General features: G+C 41.7%; 1 protein-coding gene across 1 annotated transcript in view; it reads right to left on the reverse strand.

Annotated features, from left to right (window-relative positions):
• Positions 1-20,704, reverse strand: part of MBD2 (methyl-CpG binding domain protein 2) — a 38,648-nt gene extending 17,944 nt beyond the window's left edge. Inside the window, exons 1-3 of the mRNA XM_063320096.1 lie at positions 20,331-20,704; positions 8,137-8,296; positions 1,895-2,032 (exon numbers count right to left, since the gene is read on the reverse strand). Coding sequence (XP_063176166.1) covers positions 1,895-2,032; positions 8,137-8,296; positions 20,331-20,443 — 411 coding nt within the window. The 5' untranslated portion in view covers positions 20,444-20,704. The remainder of the gene's footprint in view (positions 1-1,894; positions 2,033-8,136; positions 8,297-20,330) is intronic.
• Positions 20,705-21,117: the final 413 nt, after the last annotated feature.

The raw sequence follows: 21,117 nt of genomic DNA on the forward strand, positions 1-21,117 counted from the left end.
TCTCCAGCAACCAACAGCATACTACCTACATTAAATTGCTTTGTTCCAGATTTTTTAATGAAAATTTTACTGAAAACTCACTCAAATTTTCAGTGAAAACAACTGTAACAATCTCTCCTTTTCCCAAGTCCCCCACCTCTGTCAATCACCATTACTCAGAACGATGACAAAGCAGGAGACAGCTCAAAGCAGCATTCTAGCTTGGAGAAAAGCAAGGGAAAGACACACCAAGATTTGCTTTGCTGTTAGATATGTGAGATTTACTATTCCACATTTAATGCAAACAGAGCTAGTGTTTCTTCCAAATGAAGTATGGCAATACAGAATGAGAACAGTGTTTAAAGCGGCCTCTTCCAAAGATATACTGTTGCAAGCAAGGAGAAAAGAATTTGATTGAAAAAGAATGCTGACACAGAGATCAGCAGATGATATATTCTCAAAGACCTTGCTACAGCTTAATCTGTTAGAACCTTTCTTAAGGAGGCAAAGATTTAACTCGGCTATGTTTGAAAATAGCCTATTCTGCAAATCTTCACTGGATAGTCATTCTCAAAAGACAAGGGATGCATTCCTAAAGATTTCAGTTACCGTCTATTTGAAGAAAAGATTCTGGAAGAAAGAAAAAAAGGGAGGAAATAGGCAAGCGTGAAAGGGTTTGGAATCCATCAAGATATGAATTGCCAGACATCCATTTCTCTTGCCACAAAGGTGCCATAACTTTCATATGCTTTGGGGATTATTACTGCTCCAGCAGACAGGACCAAAAGGAAACTGCTGACACCAGAGTGTAGTAGTTCACAAGGAAAACCCAAAGAATGTGAAGAGAATCAACAGACACATGCAATTATGCATCTTTTAGATCTGAACGTGATACACTTACATGGCCCCTGTTGAACTTCACGGGACCAACAGTGAGGTTAGCTGAGGCCTTCAAATCTTGCTAAAAGACATCTCAACAAGAGGATCCAATACGGCTCGATATTTCTTCTTTTTCTTTCTCACCTGAATTTAGAGGATGCAGAGTCTAAATTCCTTATGTTATTTCTTACAAGAACAGCATTCAAGATGTTTGAAAGTGCAATATTAGAGACAGCTTGAGTTTCAAAGGAAATGTGGTTAAAAGTTAGTGACATACGAGCGTACACAAATTTGAACATGCCTCTGCATTTTCTTCTCACCTCTGCACTCCTAAGATAGATTAAGGTGTTTCAATTTGATGGTAGTAATGCTGTGACTCAAAAAATACAAGGCAGACTTAAAAACAATACCTCAATCCAATATACACTACACTATCTAGCCGATCGTTCGTTCATTAACTAGATCTCCATTTCTTCTCAGCTGCCTCCTCCCCATTAAAAAAAACCCAAACCAAACAAAAAAGGATTGTGTGAACCAGTGATCTGTCATTGATATAAAGAAAAGCAGCCAAAGGAGAACTTGTGTAAGATGAGTTTATGTTACTGTGGTTTGTATTTATAGCAGAGTGAAAAAAGAGGGATTTAAAATACAAATTTTTATTGATTTTGCACAAAGTTCTTCTATATAAAAGAGAAGTATTACTTCTTGATGAGAACTGCGTATTTTATAGAAACTTCTATTAAGAAGCTGAACATGAAAATTTACATTTGATACCCAATTGCAGCAGTACGGCGTACATCTGAATTTCAAGAGGAATGTGGTAATCAAATATGAATGAAGTTTTGGAATAAGAAATATTAATCTCAATATGAACTGACTGTTATTTCTGTATTTTTTTTAGAATTGTATGTATTGCACACATGTCTATAAGTAACCTTCAAGATAGGAATTCTCATCTGTAATTGAAGCCAGCTGAAAACAAGAACACTGTTTCAGCTTTCTGAGCAGTAACAATGGAAACAGATTTAATTCTTACCTGTCGCGGCTGCTCCGTCACTCGCTGGGGATCAGATCTTACTTTGTTACTAGGATGATTGGTAACTTTGGTGACTGGTTGCTTGAAAATTGATGCAGTTTGCCTGATTGGTAAAGTTGTATTTAAGTCTGGTTTTCCCTGTTAAAAAAAGAAAAAAAGTGACTTAACCAAACTTATGCAAAACTTGGATTCACCCTCTTCTACTGATGTGCAAAAGAAGGAGGCTTTTTTTGGAGTAAAGATTTCCCTTAAATGCTGTTCTTAACTAACCTTTAGAGTCATCCATTGTAAAGAAAAACAGATATAACACTTAACTGGCTCCACACATTTTCACCTTCTTGGGAAGAATCAAACCGCTTGAAAGTTCATCTTTTCTTTTGTTAAAATGTATGTTAATTGTTCATTCTGAAAAAAGACGGCTTCACAACCGGATGTCAAAATGAAATCTCCAAAGCTTCATGAAAATATGTTTGTAGCAAATAGTTTATAGAGTTCCAAGGCTTAAAGGACAGCAACTTCCTACATAACTTTGGTCACAAATTTCCTAAGCAATTCCTACGTCAAACAATTCTTAAGTGCAGGAATTTATTCTGGAAAGAATCTAAAACTGTATCAACTTGAGCAAGTCTTTTGACAAAGTTAGTTTTTATCAGGTTTGTGAACTGATTATATCCACACAAGACAGATACTTAAAACAAACATTTTTGTTTATTTTAAATACACATTTTCCCAATGAACGCGTACCAAACAGCGTGTTCTCTATTTTGCAGGAGAGTGCTAAGCGCTTCAATACGTTAATTGCCGTATCTAATTTCCCACAAAGGAAAATGGTTAAGCTTTTACTTTTTAAAAGCTTACCTCTACTTTCTTCAAAAGGAAGAAAAAAAGTTATTATGCGGTATTTCAGATCTCAGAAGCTTTATAACTGGCTGTGAGATCATAGCTCCGAAGTTACACAATGAACACCGATATTAGAATCCATCCAAGGATGACGATAAAAAAGTTTTCATTAGGATTTACTTAGACTCCTAATTTTGTGAGAAAATGCAAACTCTTGGGCTTAGAAAAGGGAATTAAATCTCAATCTTCAAGTCCTCCATATTTAGATTATACGATCTGGACAACGTGACTTCACAAAAGAGGCTGTGTTAAGAACCCTTGAGCACATGTTTCTTTACAAATTGTTTGTTCCTAAACTGAACACTCTGGAATTCCAGATGCTGAAAGCTAGAATACTGACTATAGATATTCTCTAATGATCTGCATAAAAATGAAATTAAAAATATCGCGAAAGGGCTTAGGCTTATTACGTAATAAGCCATCTCTTCACTGCATCTGTCTCAGATTAAATTCTTATTTTAAAAGTACGTATCCCTCCTTTTGGAGCTTTGCTAGAGCAATCTGACAGGGTAGTTCCTCCATCATCAGAACGTCCTGTATTTTAGCACACCTCTGTTACTGCAAGGGGGATGGCTGAGGAGCAACTGAGTGTGAAGTCATTCTTCCTATGCGTGTACAGTGCGTAATCTATAAACCAGCAATAAAGAGAGTATCATCTCCGCACTCCAGAGAAAGTAATCTTCATCATGAAGACCACTCTGCAGGCAAGCCACTTAATCCCAAAATACATCCTTACACACTACAGTGGTTATTATATTGGCTGCTCCTATCCAACTGCTCGATACTTCTGTTGGGTCGGGGGAGAGGCAAGGGAAGAGCCTCTTTCTATAACCTCTCCAGGATGACATGGCACTATTAGATCCTTCCTGGTAGAAAAAAAAAAAAAAGGAATTCCTCCACGTAATTCTAAGGAATGTAATTGATAGGAAGAAACATAAGAATAGCGCTTCATATTTATCTAGGCATCTCAAGATAATCTAAATGATGGTAAAGAAGGTGATCTATCAAGAGCACTATGCATATTCTTAGCTATTCAACAGTATGACTCTATCCATACACTCATTTTATAAATTAGCGCCGTAGCATTTTGGGAATCCTTGCTTAATACTCGTTTGCACATGCTCCCATAAGAACAAAAACAGCTTTCCAGACCAACAGAAGAAAAAGGCTAGAACATACAGGTGAATTCTGAAAGAGTTCTAGAAACTGATTCTTTTCAATGGGAGCAATTCTGATCACAAGTCTCTATTCCTACCACTCCTTTAAATATACCTCGTTATTTTATGTGTCCCTTTTCTTCATCATTTCCAGGTAGCAGTTAACTCTTTAAAATATAATAAGGCTAAAATCACAAATCCCAATGGAAGTTTTCTTCAGAAATTCATTCATTTGTGGTTTATAAACTTACAGCCAGAAACTAACTAGTCTCCATGTCTTGCAATGTTACTGCTTTCCAATGGGCAAAGCAGCAGACCTTCAGAGATCTCCACCTTTGGCTCCATCCCTAACACACTGTTGATGCTCGTCTAACTGGGACCAGGGTTTCTGTGGTCAGAGCAAACGGCAACAGGGCACGAGTACTTCTGCCTGATGACACTTCATAGCTTTAACCAACCAGAGAAATTACCGTTCAGTTAGCACGGAAGTCATCAGACCTTTTTATACAAAGCAAAAGTGAGAATCTAAGCTTATAAGTAAATCTAGACATCAGTCTTCTCCTAATGTTTCACCCAGGAAGACCCAGTACGCTAGAAAAATACTTTCAGATACTTTGATGGATACTGGTTATGGGCTCAAATTTTTTTTCCCCCCGATGATGACAATAGTAAGCCCAACGTTAGACTTTTTCATATATAATGAAAGCATCTCTGATGAGCACAGAATCACCAACCAGAGCTAGACAGTAATCGCCTGTACTTATATTTGCACAAAGTGTTTTGACAACGAGCTCTCCTCAAACCACGTAACTTAATTCAGTCCAGAACCCTGATAGACCTTGCCTATCCTACAAGCTTCGCATCCCCTGATCTTGTGACATTACGTTCAAAGTACTACTTGACGCTTTGAAGTCCGTGCCCCCAGGGCATTCTGGGCAGTAGCATCAGTATTAGTGGTGAAATAGCTATTAAAACTGAGAAAACCAATATTACAGAGCCATCTGCCATATGAAAAATCTGGTTTAGCAAACATTTCTAGAACAAAGGTCTTCATTTCAAGTTCACGAAAAATATTTACAGGTTCCTTTTGGCCTTAAAGAGAAGTTAAAACATAAATCCGTTAAACTTAGAAAAATAAAAAGGGAGATTCCTTCAGGCAGTGTGCGAACTTAAGAAAATTCAGCTATATTAATGATATGGCCCCCAGAATTAAAGTGAAACTCTGATGAGTTACAAACTATGCAGGAAATACAGGTTCAAGCAGTGGATATCCCATATACTTTTTATCAAGGCTCCATACTAGAAAATAGGATAAACTGTTTACACTAAGAACAGATCAATTCCTAAGTACTGTAATTACAACCTTCCTACTTTCCTACTTTATTTCCTTTCTAATCATAGTCACATCTGGCCTTTCTGATCTCATCCTAAATAAACAGTCTCTCATTTGCGGCACTGAGTTTTAAACAACAGATATAAACTCTTTAGTACAGAAACTTGCAAAGCTCACCCATCTCCAGCACCTGCAGATCTTCAGATGTACAGGGAAAAAAATTACCATATTTTAACAGGAGGCGACTCATATTCCGAGAAATTCTTTTTCACAACAAATCATAAGCCAGCCATACATAAGATTTATCCATGACAAAGGAAAAGCTTCAAGTACATCCTAATAGAAATAAGTAACAAAGATCCTCACGACCAAGACACTATCTACATATTTCACATGGTCAGCCACAGATTACTTCGTTTCAGATGGCGATTAAGCTCAGAATATTCACTTTTAGGCACACCTACAAAACTTTAGCCTTCAGAAACACAGACATACTTTGGGCTTTTCCATTGCTTGACTGTTATCATGAAACAAAATCTCTTCCTACTCTGGGAACTATAGCAATGTATCAGACAGCAGAAATATCAACGTTCTCTGCTTATTTTTACTCATTAGGAGTATTTTATCCTCCCACAATGGTTTCCAAAAGAATTTCAGTCCACTGACATGTATTTCCAGAAGCATCAATGTGCCCCGGACATAAAAATGTTATAAAAACTCAGCAATGTATTTCCATTAACCTAATCCATCCTTTAACCTAAGGAGACACTTATAACCAGCCAGCACGTTTAACCAGCACTCTCTATTATGTTTTCTTTTCAAGAGAAAGAATTGATAAGCATATTTTTGTAAGCAGAGCAGTATGCTGTATCTACTGGATCCATATTCAATCGTATTCCTGATTTCATTCTCTCTCCAAAAGCACTTCATATAAATAAAGCGACTTCATTTGCAAGTGAAAGGTAAAAATGTTTACAGAGAAAACAGTGGCAAGATCAGTACAGGCTGAAGAAAAACTCCTCCTGCGGCTCTAAAGTAAGTACATCTATCAAATATATACCTTTATTGCCAATACCGAAAGGGCAGTAAGAATGCAGAAGGCGAAGATCAGAGATAAGGATTTTCCTAGACTATTTCCGTGTCGTGTACGCTGTTGTGCATTACCATCACAAAATGGAGAGCATTCATTAGCATATATTATCCTCAGTTCCATTTTACGCCAGGTGGCATTAGTATGTCAATCCTGACATTGAGATCTCATCTGCTAGTGACGAGAATCTCGAAGGTTAGAAGTACGGCAAGAGAGAATTTCCATCCACCAGCTGCATAAATCTCACTGCCTAGACACGTCCCAGAAAGAAGACTCAAGTATATTTTGATATTCCTTCTTGAAACACAAGGGGAGCCAAAGAATTTAGAAACATTTGCGGTAAACTGTTTGTACGAAAACAAACAACCCATAAAACATGAGCAAGTTTATACACAAACTTGCCTAGGCAAGTCTGTCTTTTATGGACCCCAGCTGCAAGGCGGAGGAGAAGACGGCCACAACTATTCTCTTTCAGTGTCTGTGGAAGAAAACAAACTTCAGGAATAATTTGAAATCCCATTGTTAACTATCGCAAGCATAGTGCAGCGACTCTTGAAAGCTCACAAGTTCCGCATTCAGTCACTTAGCTATAATAAATGGTATTTACCTAAAAAAGGCATTGATTTCTAATCGTGTATTTAACAGAGCTACCGTGAGCAACATTCAAGTAATCTAAGATCCCGGGAAAGCCAAGTGAGCACAGACTCATTCAGACATTATATACCAAATTTTGTAATTTCTGCTCATGCAAAGAGGCTAACCAAAACCTTTCCTTGGACTACCCCCAAATGTCCTATTATTTGAAAGTCTTATGTCTGTGGGAAGAAAATATGAAATAATTTGAACACGTGCTTCAAACAATGAAAGAAATCAGCATGAAATGTGTGGTTCACACATTACAAACGGCAGATGACAAAAAACATCAGTGCACAAGACATAGCTATAACTCGTTAGGTATTTTCATGTGCTACTGTAAGTTACGAAATCCTGAAGAATAAAAACACTTCAAAAAGAAAACATTGCAGGTTGTTACAGAAATCCTTTCAAACTGTTGTATGAGGTTTCTAAAGTTTGTCCAGGAACATATTATCTGAGAGTCAGCTGAATTTCCTTGTCATGTCCCTGTGTGCTATATTTCACTTCTGTATGCTTCAGCCTTTTATTTTTCATCTACTACACACATTTTCTTCAGTATTCAAAAGGATACACTGTTGTTCAAAAAGCAATAGACAATAAGGGAACAATCAGATGAATTGAGAAAGGCCCAACCTTAAAAACACCCGGCCTGGTTAAGTTGTACACAGCCAGCCAGATTCGGACAGATAAATGCATTTGCCTCAGAAAACAAGCTTCCTGGCATATAGTGCACACGTTAAAAATGTGAACTATTTCATCTCAGAACAGGAAGATGAACATAGCAATTTGAAGCCTTGCACAGGAGAATCTCTTGGTGTCAACAGTCCTAACTTTTCCCATTTAGAAGAATATCATTCAGGTAGATGACCAGCACTGAGGTTCTGAGTCACAAGCCAACTCCTGAATTACTCAAACTTTGGATTCACACTTAACCTCACCTTGATATTTCCTTGGTAGTAGCAGAGTATTCCTTCTATTTATAAATTTACGTCTCTACCACTACTAATAATTAAACATACATGTACATCTTAGAAGCAGACTGCTTTAAGCAGAAAAGAAATTGCTAAATGAACTACAGGAAAGGAAATTCTTAGGATATCCTTAAACACAGTATTTACTAACAAACCTTATTTTGATTGAGAGAATCATTCCTTAGTCTCTGTTTGTTCTTCTGCAATTTACTGGGCATCATCTTTCCCGTTCTGAAGTCAAAACTGCTGAGATCAACAGTGTTTCCCAGGTATCTTGCCAACTGAGGCTTGCTTCTGAACTTCTTACCACTTGGACTAAAAAGAAGAAAACACTTTAGTATGTTTTGTTGTACAAGAGGATACAACCTTGACTTCTTATAACAGGTTTTATACCTTGTTAATTATCTAAAAAGTTTCCGTTATCTTTATTCCATGTGGCATGTTGGTTGATGTGTTGATCGGTGATGGTACACCTGCCCAACCTCTGCATATCCACTCCCATCCTTGGCACTGGATTTAATTTATATGTAAGGCTGTTGGACGGTAGGATACACTACACCTTGGGAAGCTGGGGTAGCAGTCCAGCTAATTTCCACTAAATTCCAGTATAAGGGCTCTAAATGTCAGACTGTGGCCAAGTGCAGGACCCTCTCTGCACGAATGTAAAGACCGTATGCAAGGTTTAAACCGATTGCTAGCTAAGGCCAACCTAGACTCAACAGCAACCCTTCGCAGCTATCAAACAGCGAGGCATTAAACAGATGGGCAGAATGAGGATTTGAGGTGACATGACATCTTTTAGTGATTCCGTCCCTCAGACGGGCGAGCAAAGCCAGATAAGGAACCGAGCAACAAGCAAGCAAGCAGCAAGCAAGATGATGCAGAATATGAAACAGGTCCAAAGCTGCCATTGGGTGTACAGATCCCACCATAACAAATCAAATCGGTTGTAGGGAAGTTATTTAAATCATCTGCATTTGGAATTATGGAATTATTATTACCCTAAATTCCCAGCTGATGTTTTTGAGTGGCATCAGCAAATATCAAATTTCCTGTTATCCTAAGGAAGGGGTATTTCTACCAGTCTTTACATCACAGAACTTTCTGTTCCCTCATCTCTGTTTCGTTCTCAAGCAACTCAAACACAGTCACACACACATTGTGCACACACCGCCTGCACTAAATACATATTTAATCCATACATATTTTCACCAACCTCAGTGGGGCTTCCTGTAGACTTACTGCCCCATGTGCAAGTCATTGTTAATAAGCACCTTACTGACAAGAAGCCATATAGTTCCTTTCACTGGAAGGGACCATGGCGCTGCCCCCAGACTGAAAAGCTCGGCAGAAAATCATCTATTAAGAACTGCTATGTAAAACTCAGACTGCGACACCTGTTTTTGACAGCCTCTCAGCATAGATGGCCGTGAAAATGGCAAATACCCATCGTGTGAAGCCAACAGTCTCTTGGTCTAATGACAATTTCTCTCCAATGAAACAAGCCAAATGTCAAAATCCTCCCAACTACTGGAACCCAAAAGGTTAACTGAGCTCAGAGAAATTTTCACACCACTTCCTTTCTGCAGAAAACTACTGAAGATTTTTGTTTTCTTCACTTTTCCAAAGTGTTTAGTTTGTTGGGTTTTTTTTAAACTTAAAAACACCTTGAGGCAAGAACTTCCCCACAGAAGAATATGTATTGAATTCTGGGAAAAATAGCTAATTAAGCCAAACATTTTTCAAAGTCATTTAAATGACTCCAGAAATATGGAAAGACATAATTAACAAGAGGTAAAGGGTGGGAGAAAAAGACTTAAAACAGATCACAATCTGAAGCTAACCTCCTCAAGGATGGGTGTGGGAAGGAAAAAAACCACCCCCACCACACATACGTACACACACACACATCCCACCACAAAACTCCCTTCTACTTCTCGTAAACTGAGAATTGAAGCTACGCTAGAAGCCAAACTAAACACAACACCAGTTTTATTTTAGATAGTCGAGATCAACACCCTGGTTTGTTAACAGTAAGGAAAATTCTGCACTGAAGGCCAGAGATGGAGCAAGTCTTTTGTGGGGCAAGCAGGTTTGCTATTAAAATAATCTGACCCATTGTCTTTCATTCCTATTCAGGCACCTATAAGAAAAGTTTAGGATAAAACCTTGTCAAGAATTGCTGGCTGCTTGTCCCTGTTTCCTACCAGAGCGGAAGGGCTGAATTTACTGAATAAAGCCTCCTGTTCGGAATTGCCTTCCCAGCTTTCCTAATGAACACAAACCACTGACTGAAAAGAAGAAAACAATGAAACTCTGCAGTTGGTGTTAATATTCTCTGTTCCAGGCATATTTTTTTAAATTAAAACCTGTATACACTCAGTCATTTTAGCCCATAGCTAAGTAACTACTAAAAGGATATAGAAATTTGACATGCTGCTGCTTCTCCTATTCTATCCAAATTTCGGTACTAAAGATGAAACATGCTATCTTCCATTTTTCCCCTATCAGCCCCTTCTGTTGTAAGAAGCCAACAGACTGTGTCATCAAGACAACACTCTTTTTACTATCTTTGCTCTTGAGGTTCCCTGGGGACAAATGCTTCGTGTACCCCTCAAAGGAATCCAAAATTCCAGCAGTGAGCAGTTATCAGCCCAGCTTCACTACAAATTCTTCCTGCAGAGCTCTGAAAACAGGTTCCACAAGTACAAGCAAACTTTATAAATGCATCCACCATTCTTAAATTCTATTATTTACACACCTAACATTTTGTGGCTCTTGTTTGTTTGTTTTGTTCAGTAATCCAAAAGCAAATCAAAGTATACGATCCAATTCCCATACTAACATCTGCATGGATCATCGGTAGGGCGGGTATTAAAGGCTATTTCAATCCACAGCTATTTCAAAGGCTATTTCAGTATGTCACTCCTTTACATCCCACTACATTCCTGTTATTGCCAATGCATCTTTTCCTTCCAAGTGGTGAACCAACCACCTGCCCTCTCTGACAAAAAAGCAGAATTCTTTTTCTTAGTCCTTAAGTGCACAGTCTTCTATTCATGCTTATTTTCATCCTAAATCACCCCCTTATTGTCAAAATCATTCAGTTTCTCCTGATTAGTTTCTGATCCTCACTTGTTCTGATGATGTCCTAGGTATGAAACTTGCTGATACGCAGCACACACCACTTACGCTTCCAAGTTCACAGATATTAATAACAGACTGGTTCCAAGAACATTGTCCATGCAACTCCATTAGTACCTTACAACAACCAAGAAGCCCTTGTTTTATCATAACCTACTATTGTCTCCTCTTCAACCTGGCCTTAACCATGCTGCAAAACCTGTAGTATTTTCCATTCTCCAGCTCCTATGAAATCGAATGACACCCAACTGAAAGTGCAGTTCACTAAAGTCCAACAGATTGAGTGGCACTCCTTCCTTCTGCTTACTTCAGAACGTTATTTTGGCACAAACTCTAAAATCTACTGAATTCTACTATGAAACCATATTTCATTTGATTCCATTTTCCACAAAAGCCCCGATCCTTACTTATACTTCATTTCAGAGTTTCAACAAGTTCATATGATGTCAAAATACTGGAGAAAGTACATGCTCTGGAAGCCTTCCGGGTCAACCTCAGCAGATGGCAAACAAAACACCCACTGGCCTTCCGTGCAGTTTCAAGGCTGCAGTTTTTATCAATGCCGCCCAGACTCGTCATTTCGTATGTCAGACCTTCCCCCTGTTCTATGAGGGAGATTAATACGTGAGCTGGAAGGACTGGAATAAACTCAAAACTTTATTTCCACCCCAACTATCTTAGTTTTCACATATATTCATTTTTTCGCTACCAGTCCTGTAGTCGTTTCCATTTTCCAACCTGTAGGCTGTCAAATCACTGAAATAATGCCTTAATTTCTGAATCATTCCCAGATTATCTTCAATCTCTAACCTGCTCCTGCTGCAAAGCTTTCTCCTACCTGCAGAGAAAGCTCCATTGAGGTAAAAGTCAACTAAAAGGCCTATTTGCAGCAGCTTTATTTGAACATCTATTAAATAACTAGCATGCAGTAATGGAAAAGAGTGAGGTTATAGAACCTATTGAAACCAGTATGTCTACATAAAAGCCTGCTACTTACACATCTTGGTTGAAACTAAGAAACAGCGTCTTCTTCTGTTAGTTTTTTTCTAGAGGTATTAAAACCAAGCTTAAGTTCAAATTTAGTTTTGAGTAGCAAAGAAAGGTGGAAGGAGAGGTACAAAGCTTTCTTCTCCCTGGGAAGGCACTCTGGATGATACGCTGGAGATACCTTAGAAGTCAAACTGAAAGGGCTGTTGTAGAAAGCTCAGACTTTGAAGTCCCACTCGCTGCAGAAGATTTTTAAAATGCATTGCTCCGAGTTCCCATACTCTAAAATTTCAACTGCTACAAAAGTCAGAAGCATGGACCACTACGTTATTTTAAGGAAACTTTACACAGATACAGGAGAAACCAGTAAACTTTGTCCTCATCCACATGTTCTGGATATTCCTTAATTTTACACTGCCTTCTTTCATGTCACAAGGAGTAAGCGAAAGCGTTCTTTCAGGGTGCTGTGACATAGCGGAGCCTCTGGTCTGACCAAACTGCAGCGTGCCCCAACATCGAGACAATTAAGAATTGCAAAATAAATGTGGGATTATACAGGAACATCTCCAAATACAATTTCAACAATAGATTGTTGTATGGCTGTTACTTTTATAAGCATTAACCAAAAGTTACAAATATTTAGTATTACCTAAAGACAGTTAACTTTCTATAGTTTTTTTAAAAATAATCTGTTAACTTCAATTAGAAGTTTCTAGGGTTTATTTCCAAACAAAATTATTAAATTTAGTGCACCTGAGAGACTTAGTTCTACCATAGCAGACATGCGTATCAGCACTTAAACTTTATCCTGTCAAATTAAACACCGTACAACGTTTTTTTGACACAACCAATTAAGAAAAAACAGCAGACCTCAAAAGAGGTGATGTGCAACAACACCTAAACCCTATTCTTTCAATGACATTATCACGGCTCAAATCACTTTAGACAAGACTAAACGAAGAACACAACCCTTCACCTCCAGCTATACGCTTGTGCAAATGCACATGCTGTACAAATTGAAGTTCTTAGTGGGTTGAAGGTGATTACGTTGTATAATGAGCTTGGAAGGAACTTTATTAAAAAAGACACTTTTCAGATGTTTCCTGTGAAGCAGCGGAGCGAGCTAATTAACGTACAAGGAAGTTACCTTGAATTTTATCGTACAGCAAAGCCTATCTGGCCCCTTCCCCAGTTCAAAATGCACAGCAAGTTTACAGGCAAGATAGTAGCCTAGCTTATTAAAACAATAATCTTGTTGGCAGACATTTCTGGGTTTGGTTGCTTTCAAAAAAAAAAAATAATTTTGGCAAACTTCCCCTTTTTTTTTTTTTTAATTTTGAGTTTTTCCTTGCTGACTCTCCCCACCAAACAGATTTTTGAGGAAAATTTCAATCACGGCAGGCTAGCTGCTCCAACAGCAGGTGATAACAGGGAAAACATGCTGTCTTCTCCGAGTTTGAAATGGCTCGCTTTTCAAAGCGGCTCTGGCTTCACAGTTTTGCAGCAGTGGCTAAAATGATAAGAAACTGAAAAAAGAGAAGGTGTGATTTCATGGCTATTAAAACTACAATTTACTCCTTTAATTTAGTATTTATACCCTCTACTAGAGCACTGCGGGGTCAGACTAAACAAATCAGGCACGTCACCCATCCCAAGGTGGCCTGTTTTCTCAGGATCCCGTCTGGCAGGCTGTTGGCTCACCTACAGGCACGCACCAGCAAAGAGGAACAAAAATGCTAAACACTTTTGAAAAGGCAATTCAGGTTAAAGACATCTTAATTTGGCTACCTAACAGAGGCAGAGCAAGGCAAAGTGTTTCTACCGATCGCTCCCCTCCATAAGTTGGGAATGAAGCCCAAGAAAGTAAGGAGATTGGAAATATATCCGAGCATTTCACGCTGTAATAGTAAATAAGACCACAATAAAATTAGTTGTTCGATCTTATGTTCAAGGGAATCTAATATTGGACAGCTGCTGACCAAATCCTGCTAGATAGCTGACCTCGAAGGGAACATGAGAGATTAGTTCACCAGGATACCAAAACTGCTCTGCAATTGTTGGAGATAGCTTTCCTGAAAGATTTATTTGCAAATACTCAAACAGACACTCAAAGATTCGGTAAGGAAGTCACTACATGAATGGCATAATACATAATGCATTTTCATGCCTTCAAAGGAGTTCTGCATTTGCTATCTAATTTTGCTTGCAACAAAAATGTATTTTTTACACAATAGTACATGCAGTTCATACCACCACACTAAAGCACCAACAGCAATTGACACCAATTTACCAACTGTAAAAGGTTCATTTCGAGATTGTTATTTAATCTTCTACTTATGGAAACGTTTTGTATTCAGTTTTGAGAATCTATTTCTGTTTCCTAAACAACCTGATGAGGTCTGCTGGGACTGAGGACTGATTCATTTTGCCCTCGTAAAACAAAGTCAGAGTTACCACTATGACTTTATAATAATCGTTATTATCTTTCAGAACAAGGATTAATCCACCCTACACAGAAAATAAATTTATTTTACATACTAAGACCCCATTAGGCAGCATGCTTCAACCAGCATTCCCCACACGTAAGTAGGGGAGATTGTTAGCATGCATTTTCAGAGATCAAGGCAAGTAATTGAGCCATGGAAATACAAAATAACAGCCGTTAAACTTCTTTTTTACATTCTCCTGCCAACAGGCAAAACAAAAGGCAGCCAAAATATTCAAACTAAAACCTAAGGATGATCAGAGAAAGCCTACACAAGAAAACTTGGGCTAACTTGTTCGTTGTTATCGTTGGCCTTGTGTTGGTTTTCATTTAAGTTTAGAAAAGCAGTATAGTTAGGAGCAGCGAAGGAGAAAAGATGCCGACTTGCAGAAGAGATGAGAAGGCGGCAACTGAAAATTCTCCTCAATGAAGGCCAGCCCCTGAAGTGGGTGCACTGCAGAAAAAAGACAGAATAGGAGCAGCGCTAAAAAGTAACAAGCAGCTAATGGCAGCAATGTTTTTCTTACACAGAAATCAAAGTACATTCCCAAAATTTAGACCTCACTATTAGGACTTGTTCTATGTTCTAATTGCCTTTGGAAACAAAAAAAAAAAAACCAATAAGCCTATGTATAACATAAGCCCAATTGAGCATCACTTAGGAAGTCATGACTTGCTCGCTTTTAAAGATAAAGGCAAAGGTCTCCCTTAAAAAAAAAAAGGGGGGGGGGGCAAAAAAAATAAGCTCACAGAATTAAACTAGTCCTACTGTCACTGGAAACTCTCCGGCATTTATCTTACAGTCAAACCACAAAACAAACTTCAAAGGGATGTCTGTTTGCCCCACGGGTACACCTATACTGGAAAAGCTTTTGTAGTTAAACTGAACAGCCTATTAGAACCCACGGAAAGCGGTGTCAACTACTTGGCTTTTTTTAATCTCGACTAGAAAAAAAGCAGAGTAGTCCTTACTTGCTTTTTTCCCACGAAGAACAAATGCATCAAAATAGAATATTAACTTGCTGCTGCTATGAAAAGTAATTTCATGCCGGAGTTTCAGGAACATTTTTTAAACAGGTAAACGCTCTAGGGAGTTATAAACACTAAAGGGATTTTTACCGACAGAAAAGAAGTGGTAAATAAATCAGAAGCTGAGATAGCCATGTTCAAAGTTCCCACTTTACTCAGACTTTTGCATGACTGAGTCTTTTGACAGGACAGCAGCACCCCCTACCTCATAGTACACTGAATAAATAAGACTTTAAAAAAATCATGGTGCAAATTTACTACAGTATTAGGCCTTAAATAAATAGGTTACTACCAAAAGAGTCACTTTAAAAACGCTCATTGTGTAGGTACAGTTTCTCAGGTAACTTTGATTACAATAAGATAACAGTAGTTACGACAAATTGGAAATATGATTCATACAAGCACGGCAGCTTGATTTAAAAGAAAAATCAGATGTGTAGCCTTAAATGTAACATCCTGTCTGTAGACAAAGTAAAAGAATACTCTCAGCTTATCACTCTGCAGATATGGGGAGGACATTATAAAGGACTTCGTGGCAAAGACAGTCAAGCCATTCAGAAAGAGGCCTTCTTATTCTTGAGGATCAACAAAAATTACCATTCAGATGGCCTTTGCCGTAATTTGAGCATTCACTTCATAGTCTGGACAAGACAGTCGTTAAGAGAATTCCTACCTTCTTTAAACTGGAAAAGATCATGTATATTCCTGGAGGAAAATCTCAAACTGATTCAAAAGAACACGGTTTTGTCTCAGCACCATCGTAATCTTCTTCTTGATTTTAATTGGTATCATTGTCACTGTGAACATTCCCTGCTCTTAAGACAGAGCATCCGGATTCGCTACAGGCACCGCACACCAGACCTACTGCACATACAGCCTTCCAGGGAGTTGCCTGATGGGTGGATTAGAGCCTAAACCAAGCATTTATTATTCTGAGAACGCTGTGCTAGTTTTGCATTTGTCCTACATTCAGTATCATGATTTTTAATGCGCTAGTCCCTAGACTAAATAAGTTTATATTACTAAACGTAGCAATCCTTTCCTCTCTCAAACTCGGCTCCAGAAGAACTTCTCCATCACCATCAACAAGGATTCTGCCAGCCAAGCCAGGCCTCTGGCGTCACTTGTGCATCCTCAAATCACGACGCACATGGAAATCTATTCCTCCTGACTGTTTGTATAAAATTAGGCCATTAGAAGTTTAAGTGAATTATTCCAAAGACGTACACATTAAAATGCAATGCACATTTTCAAAAGGGTGGTATTGCTCTTTAAGTGATCATGCCAAATCCTGACGATGCAGGCTTTTAGGGAATATTAGTCTGTAAAAGGCACACAAACCAAAACCCACTTTGTACCCAACTACATATTTTAACAACGTAGTGTTTATTAACATTCTTTTTTCTTTTTTTTTTTTTCTTCCCCAACAGAGCTAGAGTGACATAACTCTTCTGAATGTATTTGGCCTGCTCTACTTACTGGATCAAAACAGATTTTCATTTGTTTTAAATATAGCAGTGCTAAAATCTGCCTCATAGCTATAACAGAATGAAAAGGGGAAAAAAAAAAAAAAAAAAGAGATAAATTTCCTATGCCAGTCCTGCCTGCAGCCATAAAAACACATTTTATTTGTTTCACTTTGGTTGTGCAGAAATAGTCCTGTTACTGTACAGAAGTTATTTCTCTAGACATAAACGACTACTTATTTTTCCAAACCTGTAATCTGTAGTGAAATCAACAAACTCTAAGCTATGAGTTGCCTGGTAAGTTTTTAGTTTCAATTTTGCGGTTGTTTGGCAGAAGATCTGCATCACTGCTAACCATGCTGGAAGGCGTCCTAAAATTTGAAACATTTATTCCTACCACTTTCCCACATTAAAAAGACAGAATTCTAGAGTCGGTGATGAGCAGATTACAGTCTTGCATCTTCAACAAAAATTGCGTTAAAAGTTTCTTAACAGGATTTTAGGCAACAGCAGCGGCAAAATCTGAAGAACGAAGGCTCAGCTCATTACAGAGAGGGGGCTAACCTCAAAAGCTGTGTTTTGATCTACTACAGTATTTGTGAAGCATTTCCACCACACCCCTCTTTTAATGGCTTTTTTATGATAATCATGAAGGTCAGGAGACTCACGGATATACGTGAAGAGGGGCAAAAACCATCCTACCAGAAACTACTGGAAGCGTTTTACTTTTATCTGAGGAACTGGTTCACATCTTACTAAAGCGTGACATGCTAAAATACCATAAAGCAGTCCTGAAACAAGCAAGTTTCAAAATGCAAATAAGGTAGATTGCAACACGTACTAATCTTGCAAGAGTTGTTCTTAATTACTATTATTATTTAGACCATCAGAGTAAATGAAGCTTTGTCCAATCGCTTTTGGGTTTTTTCCTAGCCTTAAGAAATCATAAAAACATAAACCTCAGGTTTTTAGTGAGCTAACTCAGGTGCCTTAATGAACTTAATGAGGTTACATATCATTCTTTGCAAAGCAAAACCGAAAACCTGGAAATACTAGAACTTACTGCATTTTCCCCATGTTTTCATAGTTTAATTAAGGATCTCTATTACATAAAACACTGACACCCCTACATTCTGCTAGGACAAACATGTGGCTAAACACGTGTTTTTAAAACAGGTCATTCTGAGCAAATAGCTGAAGTTACTTGGGCCTTCTACATTAAATATAGTCCAAGATAGTCAGCAGTGACTGTCTGGCTTGAGAAAAGTCTGGCATTTAATTCTGGAAAGAATAATCCTGCGCAGAAAGTACAGTTTAGCAATCGGCAGAAAACCAGGGCCCATCCAGAAAACAGGATTCAAACCGTAGGCTCAAGTGCGATCTTTTTCAGACAGGCTTCACGAGGCAGCACCGCAGAAAGGAAAGGCAGATGCAAAGAGCTAGACAGCGATGCCAGATGCTACCCAATCATCTGCCGCAATATTAGCATACGGTTGGGAGCGCAAGTCAGACAAAGGCGGCAAGACAAAAACAGAACTCGTCTAAAAAAAAGTTTTCAATCGGATTCATTCAAAAAGCTCAGGAAAAAAAAAATCAACGTTCCTCCTCCACATCTAAGCAATGCTTTTGTCAGACGTTTCATTTTGTTTAGCAGCAACGCGCGATGGGTCAAGCGGTGCCATATTCAACACTGGCAGAAACCCACTCTTCCACGAGCTGGTATCTGAGGGGGAGCAAGCATGACTTCTCCCTCCTCCAGCTGGGCAGCGGAGAGACTGAGTCCATTCACTGCAACAAAAGGAGAGAGACTGCGAGGCCTGCTCGGAAACAGCGATGTTAGGGAGAGGTTTCAGGTGTGGTTCATCAGCTGCATATAGAGCTATAAATAGAGGTGCTGTGGGTAAGAGGTTAGCCGTTGCAGAAGACAGCTTCCTCTGCTGTGCAGCAGGCTGGACTCGCACAAGCACGGCCTAGGAGCAAGACTTCAGAATTTATTGCATTTCTGCCTTGAGAAAAGAACTACCTTTTCAGTTTCCAAAAGCAAGCGGGAGGGTGAAACAAAATGAGGTTGCTGTTGCTTCTCTTGGTTTTACTATAACCTGCGCAGTAATAATAAGAACATTTAGCAGCGGCAAGGCTTCTCCAATTTTCACACGCTCTTAACTTTGCTAAAATTTCAACTCTTGTTACTAATGGTAAACTTCCTAATTAATTCAGTGTGGTGTACGTGTCCCCCCCCCCCCACCGATGACCTAACTATTTTGGTAGGATGCCTTATGGCAACTCTGACTTAGTTTAAGTGCAGGGGGAGCGTTCTCTTGAGGCTGACCCTGCTCCACTGAAAAGCTGGGCTGGGGAGGGCTATCACTAGCACTCCTCTCCCAAAGGGAAACCGGGCTGAAGGGCTCCTTACCGGCCCTGCCAGCTCCCTGCCTGCCCAGGGCTGGTTGGGGTCCATGGAGCATCGCAACCACTGGCTCCTCCGGAGTGTGGGGCACGGCCGGCTGCCCGGGGCTCCACTGGGAGGTCACCGGCCCCCAGCTCGCTCCAGGGACCCCCACGCCGCCGGCGCCCGAGCCATCCCCGCCGCCCCCGGGGCTGGGCTACCTCGGGGACCGTCTGTCCCCTCTTCTCCCTGCCCGGCACCGGCCCTGTCAGGCGGGCGGCGGCGGCAGGGGACCGGCCCAGTCCAGCCAGCGGGCCCTGTCGGGGAGCCATGGCGGGAGGGCACCGGCCTCGCCCCCCCTGACACGGAGTCATGGCGGGAGGGGACCGGCCCTCTGCCAGGGGAGAGCCACGGCAGGAGGGCACCGGCCTCACCCCGCTGACACAGAGCCATGGCGGGAGCGGACCGGCCTCACCCCCTGACAGGGCAGAGCCATGGCGGGAGGGGACCGGCCCTCTGACAGGCGGCCGGCGGCGTGCGGGCAGCGGCGCCATCCTCCCCGCCGCCCCTGACAGGCGGTCGGCGGGCGCGGACCGAGCCCCTCCGCCGCGGCGGGCGGGCGGGGAGCGGCGCCTCCCTGACAGCCAGGCGACAGGAGGGGACCGGCCCTCTGACAGGCGGGGTAGGGGGGAGCGGGACCGGCGCCATCCTCCCCGCCGCCCCTGACAGGGGGGAGCGCTGGGAGCAGGTGGCGGGGCCGGGGCGCGGGGCGGCGGCGGCGGAGCGCTGCCGGGACCGGCCCCATCCCGCCGGGGGTGGAGAGGGGCTGTCAGGGGGGCCGGCGCGGCGTACCTGAAGTAGTAGACATCGCTCTTGCCGGCGCTGAGGCCCGACTTGCGGATCACCTCTTCCTTCTTCCAGCCCGGGGGCAGCGCGGGGCAGTCCATCCTGCCCTGCTTCTCCATCCACCGGGCGCGGGGCCCGCGGCGGCGGCGGGAGGCGGAGGAGGGAGGAGCGGGGAAGGGGCTCGCCCGGCCCCCGGCGCTCTTAACAAGAGCTTTATTGTTCCCGGCGGCGGCCGGGGCCGGGACCCCCTGGCGATGGCGGCCGCCGCGCGCTGCTGGGCGCCAGGAGCGCGGGCTGCGCGCGCAGCCGGCGGAGCCCTCGCCCGGCTCCCGCTTCCGCGGCCGAGCCCCGGAATCGGTGTCGGCGGCCTAGAGGGGCCGGAGCGGCCAGCCCCGCCGACCATAGAGAGCGCCGTAGGCGGGACAGAGCGGCCGCGGCGGGGCGGGCGGGGGCACGGGCTGTCATGGCCGAGGGACGCGCTGCGGGACGGGGCTGGGGCTCGCCGGGGGCGCGAGGGCCCCGTCCGTCAGGTCCCGCTTGTGAGGGCAGGCGCCGCGGCGTCGGGGCCGCCGGCGAACCCGCTCTGCCGTAAACCCGAATTCACCCCATTTTCTCCGCCGAACAAAACGCCTCCCCGGAGCAACCCCCCACCCGCCCCGTTCAGTTTATTGGAGTCCTCCGCGCTCCGGCCACCGCGCCGCCTTCCCGGCACAGGTCCACCCGCCCGACACCCGGTGGTCCCGTCACGGAGCCACCGCCTCTCCCGCCGCCGGAGGGCTCCGTCGCCGCGTCT

This window comes from Chroicocephalus ridibundus, chromosome Z, assembly GCF_963924245.1.
Source record: "Chroicocephalus ridibundus chromosome Z, bChrRid1.1, whole genome shotgun sequence".
Taxonomy (NCBI): Eukaryota; Metazoa; Chordata; class Aves; order Charadriiformes; family Laridae; genus Chroicocephalus; species Chroicocephalus ridibundus.